The 10,239-nt window shown below is 43.6% G+C and overlaps 1 protein-coding gene across 1 annotated transcript; it reads right to left on the reverse strand.

Annotated features, from left to right (window-relative positions):
* Positions 1-8,067: 8,067 nt before the first annotated feature.
* LOC309374128 (proto-oncogene Mas-like) lies at positions 8,068-9,036 on the reverse strand (the record flags this gene model as incomplete). The annotated part of the gene is made up of 1 exon (XM_081918982.1): positions 8,068-9,036. The coding sequence occupies one exon, from the start codon at positions 9,034-9,036 to the stop codon at positions 8,068-8,070; it is 969 nt and encodes a 322-aa protein (XP_081775108.1).
* Between the last annotated feature and the right edge of the window lie 1,203 nt (positions 9,037-10,239).

Genomic DNA, 10,239 nt, shown 5'->3' on the forward strand with positions numbered 1-10,239 from the left:
AGCCACACACCTGTCAATGCTGATGGCTGTCAGCAGAAATTGACCCGTGCTGTACAAGAATATGAAGATAAGATAAAGAATGTCAAAAAGGTGTTTCTGGACATATACTTCTAACAGGAACAATATAGCCAAAATAAGAGTAACTGCCAGTAAACCAAAGTCAGCCATGGAGAGGTTCAGGATATAAGTGGTGAAAGAAGTCCTCTTAATGCAGATGCCAAGCAGCCAGATGACAGTCCCATTTCCCCAAAGCCCCAAAATGCTGATTAAAAAGCAAAATAAATAATATATATAATGTCCTAATGTCAATCCAGAATCATTATCAGTGTAGCTATTGTTAGAGAGAACAGTTCCATTGTCCATTCCGTAATATTCCTCTCCAGCATTCATTGGGGACAGTGATGGGAGGGTGTAATTGATCATCGCGATCAATCTTTGCTTTTCTACTTTGTCCAGTGTTTTCCTGCTGGAAGAATTTAGAGAACAGTAGAATTAATCTTTACTAACAGAAATAAGCAAATAAAAAAGCAAAAGCTTTGTAGATTAGTAGCTATTTTGGAGTGGGTGGTTAAGGTGAAATGACTTGCTCTTTAATTGCCAGGTAAAGGGACACGGGTGGTTCTGTGAGTTAAACCACAGAGCCTAGGACTTGCCAATCAGAAGGTCGGCGGTTTGAATCCCCACAATGGGGTGAGCTCCCGTTGCTCGGTCCCTGCTCCTGTCAACCCAGCAGTTCGAAAGCACATCAAAGTGCAAGTAGATAAATAGGTACCACTCTGGCAGGAAGGGAAATGGCATTTCCGTGCGCTGCTCTGGTTCGCCAGAAGCAGCATAGTCATGCTGGCCACATGACCCAGAAGGTGTACACCGGTTCCCTCAGCCTATAGAGTGAGATGAGCGCCGCAACCCCACAGTCGGTCACGACTGGACCTAATGGTCAGGGGTCCCTTTACCTTTTAAAGGGGCCAGTGGGGCTTGCAGCTACCTGAATATATTTGGGGTTACAGTGCGTCTCTATGATAGGGTTCCCATATTCCCCAAAGTAAAAAATGATTCCCAGGGCAAGGAACATAGCTCTGTGGTGCAACATCTGCCTCCTGTGCAGAAGGGTTCCATCCCTGGCACCAACCATTAGGGCAGACCCTTGTCTGAAACCCTTGAGAAGTGCTGTCAGCTAGAGTCACACAACCATAGAATCTTAGAGTTAGAAGGGACACAAGGTTTATCTAGTCCAGTGTTTCCCAACCTTGTGCCTCCAGCTGTTTTTGAACTACAACTCCCATCATCCCTGACTAGCAAGACCAGTGGCAAGGGATGATGGGAATTGTAGTCCAAAAACAGCTGGAGGCACAAGGTTGGGAAACAATGATTCTAGTCCAACCCCCTGCAATGCAACAATGTAAAGCAATACTGGGCAAGTTGGAAAGAGCCAATGTGGCATTGTGATTCCAATTTTGGAATCAAATTCACACACAGAAATAAAACTCACTGGATAACTTCAAAGAGCCAATGTGACATTGTGATTCCAATTTTGGAGTAAGATCTGAGAGACCAGTGTTCAAATTCCCACACAGACATAAAACTCACTGGATAACTTCAAACCAGAGTTCCACAGCCTGACCTACCACACAGGTTTGTTGTGAGGATAAACAGAGGAGCAAGACACACCATGTACACCACCTTGAACTCCTTGGAGTAAAGGTGGGTGTAAATAAATAAATGGACTGAATCTATTTATTAGAAGGCAGCTTCCTATACTTTTCTGTTCCTAAAACCTCATACAGAATCTTTCACAGCTGTGTTATCTTTGAACTATTCAACCCCAGGGGTTGAAGCTGTGCTTGTCAATCATCATCATCATCATCATCGGTGCCTAATTTTGCCACACCAATTACTCCTCTTTCTGCTCTTCAAAGCGAAGAAATTCTAACTTTTTGCTTACCTGTGACTAACGTTGGATCAGATATTGTGATAGAGAGAGAGAGAGCCAGAAGTAAATAATCCTGTGCTGGAAGATTTGCAGACACCAATGCAACTCCTAAGTCTTGAGGAAACATTCAATGCATTTAAGAGCTCATGACAAGATGTGCTGCAATCTGCCTGTTTGCCTTCATTTTTGCTTAATCAGTTTGCCAGTGTCATGTGACAAGAGAAAAACAATTGTCACTGGGTTGTCAATGTTGTCTTTAGGGGATTGTGATCATACGCACTAACAGCTCCATTTGTAAAATATACAAATGTGCTTTGAAAGGCTCCATTACAATTCAAAAGCCTGCAAGTAAGTTTTAAGCACTGAGAAGCACTTTCCTCCCCACCAAGGATATTTCCAATTCACCTGGGGAAAGAAAGCCCAGCTAATGAGCTGGAAAGAGCAGAATGATGTTACAGTAAGGATACAGAACCTTTTCCCAGCAAGAGGACCTCATTTTTTTATGGGAAACCTCATAGAAGGAAATACATATAGCCAATATGATCCCACTTGTAAGCAGAGAGTTCTGTTTGGATAAAAGTAGGAAGCTTGGAATCTCTCAAGCCTCTTTGGTCCCAGATGCAAGCTACAAAAATTCTATGCATGGCAGGAGAGAGTGCAGGTAGGTAAGGAAGGCCCTTCTCATGGCAGAATTGGGGTGAATGGGAAGGATGAAGGCAGGAAAAGGTGCAGCAAGAGTTTGTGAGTGACATTTGCTCCTCCACATCCGGCAGCAAAATGTCTTGCACCAGCACTAACACACCACATCCTTTCTACTTGCTTTTCTCTCCTCTTTGGTGTCCACACATATTTCTTTTCCTTCATGCTCCTCCTCGAAGGCAACCTTTATGGTGAAGCTTCTGGACGCCTTTGTCTTCATCTCTCCTTCAGTCTGTGTTGGTATCCAGCCCAACCATACACACATCCATTTTCAAGCCATGCATATTCATCCTCAAGATTTTAAGTAGTTAGGCTTTAATTGGTTGGTCCTTATATTGATAAGGCGATGCCAGTGGGTTGCTCAATAGGCTGTGCAGCACTTGAGTCCTTTAGCACCTTTCTGGATTGAACATTGCGAGTCAAGACTCATTTAATTGGGGGTACCGTTATTTGGATTATTTTACTGGCTGGTTCATGTGACACCAGCCTCTGCTGGATGCCCCTTTATTCCCTGAGGAGCTGGGTGTTCTGTTGGCAGTGGAGGACAGTGGGTCCTATTGCCCCTTTTAACGTATTTGGGGGCTAGCTGAATACCATTGCTCAAACATCTGCTTCCCTGTGGAAAAGCTGTTTGCCTTGAAGGATGTTATTCTTGTAATACTTCCTCTGAAGCAAGTGTTGCTTTGTCAGATCCTATCATTCCTAGGTCAGTTAAATTTTGCATGCAGGGTGGTTGCTCCAGGCTGCCCCTTCCATTCCTGCTTGGCCAGGTGGTCTCATGGCCCGAGGTCCCTTCATCATCATGTACAGTGACCTTGAGCCTGGCAGGGCAAGGCAATCACATGTAACCTAACTTTTCTCGAGTTTTCCCCATTGTAGTGTCAGCGCACATATGGACTGAGGAGTTTAGGGGCAGTCGGGTCTGTCTTGGTCTGATAACCAGGCAGTGTGAGAGTCCTGGCAAAACGGTCCTCATGCTCTGGCAGAGTCTTCGCACCGCTTAAGGTTCAATATTGTGTTTCTGCTCACTTTATTTCGGGATCATCTAATGTTTTTGCTGTCGCTCTATCCCGTTTTTTCAGTTGGAGAGCTTCAGATCCTAGGCTCTGGACGCCCAGCTATAGCCGGATTTTCTGGAGCTCCTGTGGCACTTGGCAACAATTAATAATTATGAGGAGTAGTAGCTTACGTTTCCCCATCCGCTTTCAGGTCTTATGAGAAGGCCTGGACTGATTTCTTAAAATTTAGCTGGCAGTCCTCGGCCATTCAGAGGAACCTGCCCTCATCTTCTGAGCAGGACCTGCAGTAATTCACCCTCCTGCTGCAGATCGGATGCACTGTTAAAACTATCAGAATTCAGTCCGCTGCAATGTCTGCTAGAGTAAAGCTTTAATTTTTCAGAGACCCTTCTAAAAGTGTGTCGTGCACAGGGTCTCGGAAGGTTGGAATAGGCTCCAACCTTCACAGAACAGCAGGCAGGAAGCCAGTCAATTTTGACCTATGCAGTATCCGCAACAAGTTAAGACGTCGGCTGGTTCAAGATCAAGACGAGACTTATTTCAGTATTCCATTGTAATTTTGGTGTACTGAGGGTTGGGGAAATTGTGTTGGAGCCAGCACGGGGCTGAGTTTGGAGGCTTATTGCCTCAGGACTTTTCCTTATCTGCTTTGGAGCTTGTCATAAGTGTCTGGAGCTCTAAGTCAGACCTAGTGAGCAAGGTTGCCACCATCAGGCTTCCAGTCACAGGTGAGGTGGGCCCTTGCCCTGTTATTGGATACCGGAAATATTTGGCTTTTCGTTCCCCTGGGGGCTGGCTCGATCCTAGTGCACAGAAATGGGTTCCGGTTTGACAGGCATCTAATTGCTCACATTGTGCGCCAGTTATTGCAGCCTGCGGCTTGCCTACCACTGAAAACACCTAATTCCTTCCAAATAGGTGCTGCTGCAAAGGCTGCACCCTGGGGCCTGTTAATAGACAGGATTGTGAATACGGGTCATTGGAAGTCTGGCGCTGACAAAGGTTATGTCAGGAAGCATCGCCAATGATGCCTGTGCTGATGCCTGTCTGTTATTCCTTTTTTCATAGGAGCAGCTGTGCACATTTGGATTGTCAGCCACAGCATCATGCACTGAGCTGGCAAGCACCCTGATGAGTCTGGATTGGGGGCGCCATCTCGGCCTTCCTGCTCATGTTTCTAGCTCCAGTCCGCATCTGGATTGTGGGGCACAGCATCGTTTACTGGGCTGGCATCAGAGCTAGGCAGTCTGGAAGGGGACTGGGTCTTGGCCTCCCGCAGCATGTGCAGGTGTTGTGGATGTCCAGGCGCAGAATGCAGTGGAGCGAATTCATCCCGTTAATTAAGCAGAGGGTGCTTTCGGATGGCCCCCCCAGGGCAACTGTGGTTCAGCTGGGGGAGAACGATGTGGCAACTTATGATTGCTTTACTTTGCACTCCACGATTCAGAGAGACTTGGGGGAATTGGTGACCCACAGTTAAAATATTTTGGTCACAATTGCTGCAAAGGCGCAATTGGCACGGCATTTCTTGACCTGAGGCTGCTGAAAGGGCCAGGAAGCGCATTAATTCCGCAGTGTGTAAGAAGGTGTTGGATTTGGGTGGATTGGTTATTTCCCGCTTGGATATTACCTTCAAGGCTCTGGCCCTTTACCGCAATGATGGAGTACATCTCTCTGTACTAGGGAATGATGTTTGGTTGGATGCGGTAACTGCAAGGTTGAAGGTTGGGTTGGGATTGTGAGTGGTTGGCGGCGAGCGTAAAGGGCTCGATTGGTGGTTAGGCATTGGTTATAAATTGGTGGAGGAGGGGTTAGGATAGGCTGGGCCTGCCCCTCCATGGTTGCTGCGGAAAGGGAATTCTGTTAAAGGAATCCTGGGGCTTGCCATCTATTCGTCCAATCCCTGGAATGGGACTAGGGCCGGCAAGCCTTCGGGGAGCATGCGGATGAGAAGTGAGGGTCTGTGACTCAGCTCCATTTCTCCCCGACTTGCTTTCCCCTGCACTGTCTTTTGGTGGTGCCCAGGTGGGGGGACAGATAGTCTTAACCAATGCCTAAACAACCACTCACGGTTTTGTATTTAAATAAAGTTGCGGCCAAAATTATGCCAAAAACCTTAAACAAAAATTAAGTGTGCATTGTGAGTTATTTGGGGGGTGGCTTGGGGACCTCGACATGCAGTTTGGTCAGGCTCATGTTTGCAGCTTCGAGAACACTGTCCAACCATCTTGTCCTCTGTCGTCCCCTTCTCCTTGTGCCCTCCATCTTTCCCAACATCAGGGTCTTTTCCAGGGAGTCTTCTCTTCTCATGAGGTGGCCAAAGTATTGGAGCCTCAGCTTCACGATCTGTCCTTCCATTGAGCACTCAGGGCTGATTTCCTTAAGAATGGATACATTTGATCTTCTTGCAGTCCATGGGACTCTCAAGAGTCTCCTCCAGCACCATACTTCAAAAGCATCAATTCTTCGGTGATCAGCCTTCTTTATGGTCCAGCTCTCATTTTCATACATCACTACTGGGAAAAGCATAGCTTTAACTATACGGACCTTTGTTGGCAAAGTGATGTCTCTGCTTTTTAAGATGCTGTCTAGGTTTGCCATCGCCTTTCTCCCAAGGAGCAGGCATTTTTTAATTTCGTGACTGCTGTCACCATCGGCAGTGATCATTGAGCCCAAGAAAGTAAAATCTCTCACTGCCTCCATTTCTTCCCCTTCTATTTGCCAGGAGGTGATGGGACCAGTGGCCATGATCTTCGGTTTTTTTGATGTTGAGCTTCAGACCATATTTTGCACTCTCCTCTTTCACCCTCATTAAAGGGTTCTTTAATTCCTCCTTGCTTTCTGCCATCAAGGTTGTGTCATCTGCATATGTGAGGTTGTTGATATTTCTTCCGTCGATCTTATAAAAGCAATGCCTATACAAACAATGTTTTATCTTGCTTGTGTATTTCTCTCCCTACAATCCCTAATAAGCAGGCTTCTGGGTGTTTTTTTAAAAATAAATGTATATTTCAACCTTTTTTAAAGTTCATTATATATCATTTCCCAGAAAGCCTTCACCTCCTTACACACTCACCACATATGATAAAAGGTACCATCTCTTTCCTTATATTTCCAACATCGGTTATTTGTTCTATACATTTTTGCTAGTTTCACTGGTGTTAAATACCATCTATACATCATTTTCATTACATTTTCTTTGAGCAGTAAAATTTATCCCATCTTTTCACAATCTTTCCCAATCTTCTAACTGTATATTATGCCTCATATCTTTTGCCCAATATATCATTAACGATTTAGCTTCTTCATCTTTTGTATGCCGTTCCAAAAGTAACATGCATCTTTCACAACATTTTACCTTTATTACTTAATAAATCCAATTCAAACCTAGATCTTATATATTCACATCCATTTTTCTTGTTGTCTTCTTTAAACACTTCATTTATTTGACGATAATGGAGCCAATCATTTACCAAGGTATTTATATCCTCATAAGATTTTAATTTCCATTGATTATCCATCTCCATCACCAAATCTCCATAAGTGGCCCAATTTCCACCCCATATTTAACTTTTTTATAGTTGTTGCCTCTAACGGCAACAGCCACCATGGTGTTTTACATTCTAATAAGTCTTATATCTATTCCACACATCATATATTGATTTTAGAATTATGTGGTTCAGAAAACCTTCATGGACTTTTACCTTTTCATACCATAAATATGCGTGCCACCCAAATCTATTATCAAATCCTTCCAGATCTAGTAAATCTGTATTTTTTAACAATATCCAATCTCTTAAGAAACAAAGGCAAGAGAGAAACCTCCTCTCTTTTGGTATCTGTAATTAATTTAAATTTTATTCTTGGTTTCTTTCCTTCCCAGGTAAATACTGTAATTACTTTTTGCCACTCTTTAAAATCACGAACACCATTTATAATCTCCTATGTCTTCCTACAGGGAAATAAATCAAAGGGTTAACACAGCTTTTCAGGCAGGCACCAAAGTGGTCGTAATATAGGATATCCAGGGAGCTTCTGAACTGAAATAAAAAATGCTGATGCATAAGGCATTCAAAGTGTGTGTAGAGGTTCCTTTCTGCCAGCCAAATCTACTTTCCCACCCTAGCCTACATCTTTCCCCAGCAACTCCAACTGCAAGCTCAGAGCTCCCTGAATACATTAAATGCTCTTCTCGTGAATGGACCCAGGCTTCCTCCATAGTCGTATACTATCTAGATTTATAAAATAATAGGAATAATAAGAAGTTCATCAAGTCCATCCATCTGTTCAAGACTGAGATTCTATGCACACTCTGAAATCAATAGCCAGCACTGGGCACAGGTCAACAAGATTACAGACAGAAAGTTTCTGTCATCAGAATCACAATGATAAAGACATTTTGGCAATATTTTTCAGCCATCATAACTGAGTTTCCAAAGAGATCTCCCCTGTTTCTGCAGGGTTTTCTTCCTCTTTGAAAGCATTCTGGAATATGGCTTTCATGCTCTGCCTATGTCTGCCTCTTTTCTGTCTTCCAACCAGGAAATAAATCAAAGGATTAACACTGCTGTTCAGACAGGTGAGTATGAAGGCATATTTTGAGAAAAAATGAAGACCTGAATCAAGAACAAAAAGAGTGATGAAAACGGCATTGAGTGGGAAAGAAAAAATGATGAAGAAGAATAGAGCAAGCAGGACTATAATTAGAACTTTTCCCCTCCTCCTCTCGTGTGATTTAAAGCAGACCCTGACAAAAAGGATCAGAGTGGAGACAGTCATGAGTGGGAGGCAAAGGAAGCCATTCACAATAAACTGAATGCCCAGTATGTTAGAAAGATTGAAATCAGCCAGAAGGAGAGTGAAGTTAATTGCAAGGGGAATAGAAGAAAGTCCCCATATTGAGGCACAAACAGCGGTGGACATATTTGGTGGTCGGTGGCATCGATGCCAAAGTGGGAAAAGGACAGCCACACACCTGTCAATGCTGATGGCTGTCAGCAGAAATTGACCAGTGGTGTACATAAATAGGAAAATCAATTTAAGCATGTAATCTTCAAGGTAAGTGAAGTATTTTCTCACTATGAAACACATTCTATTAATCGACACAACTGTGAGTAAACCAAAGTCAGCTATGGAGAGGTTCAGGATGTAAGTGGTCGAAGGAGTCCTCTTAATGCAGAAGCCAAGCAGCCAGATGACAGCCCCATTCTCCAAAAGCCCCAAAATGCTGATTAAAAAGCAAATATATACACGTATAAACCGTCCTAATGTCAATCTTGAAACATTATCAGTAAAGCTATTGTTAGAGAGAACAGTTCCATTGTCCGTTCCGTAATATTCCTCTCCAGCATTCATTGGGGACGGTGATGGGAGGGTGTAATTGATCATCGTGATCAATCTTTGCTTTTCTACTTTGTCCAGTGTTTTCCTGCTGGAAGAATTTATAGGATGGTGGAATTAGTCTTTATTAACGGAAATAAGCAAAGACAAAGCTAAAGCTTTCGAGATTAGTCTTTCATGCTTTTATAGCTATTTTGGAGTGGGTTGTTGAGGTGAAATGACTTGCTCTTTAACTGCCAGGTGAAGGGGCCAGTGGGGCTTGCAGCTACCTGAATATATTTGGGGTTTCAGAGAGTCTCTATGATAGGGTTCCCCTTTTCCCCAAAGTAAAAAATGCTTCCCAGGGCAAGCAACATAGATCTGTGGTGCAACATCTGCCTCCTGTGCAGAAGGGTTCCATCCCTGGCACCAACCATTAGGGCAGACCCTTGTCTGAAACCCTTGAGAAGTGCTGTCAGCCAGAGTCACACAACCATAGAATCTTAGAGTTGGAAGGGACACAAGGTTTATCTAGTCCAACCCCCTGCAATGCAACAATGTAAAGCAATACTGGGCAAATTGGAAGCAGCCAATGTGGCATTGTGATTCCAATTTTGGAGTAAGATCTGCTAGACCAGCCATCAATTTCCCACACAGACATAAAACTCACTGGATAACCTCAAACCAGAGTTCCTCAGCCTGACCTACATCACAGGTTTGTTGTGAGGAGAAAAAGAGGAGCAAGACGAACCATGTACACCACCTTGAATGCCTTGGAGTAAAGGTGGGTAAAAATAAATAAATGGACTGAATTTTAGAAGGCAGCTTCCTATACTTTTCTGTTTCTAAAACCTCATACAGAATCTTTCACAGCTGTGTTATCTTTGAACCTTTTAACCCTAGGCGTTGAAGCTGTGCTTGTCAATCATCATCATCAGTGCGAAATTTTGCCACACCAATTACTCCTCCTGATTAATTTCTAACTTGAGCTTTTTGCTTACCTGTGACTAACGTTGGATCAGATACTGTGGTAGAGAAAGAGAACCAGAAGTAAGTAATCCTGTGCTGGAAGATTTGCAGACACCAATGCAACTCCCAAGTCTCAAGGAAACATTCAATGCATTTAAGAGCTCATGACAAGATGTGCTGGAATGTGCCTGTTTCCATTCCTTTATGCTTAATCAGTTTGCCAGTGTCACGTGGCAAGAAAAAAAATGATTATCAGTGGGTTGTCAATATAATGTTTAGATGATTATGATCATGCACAGTAAC

The sequence above is a fragment of the Podarcis melisellensis genome (assembly GCF_964234715.1).
Source record: "Podarcis melisellensis genome assembly, chromosome: 7".
NCBI lineage: Eukaryota > Metazoa > Chordata > Lepidosauria > Squamata > Lacertidae > Podarcis > Podarcis melisellensis.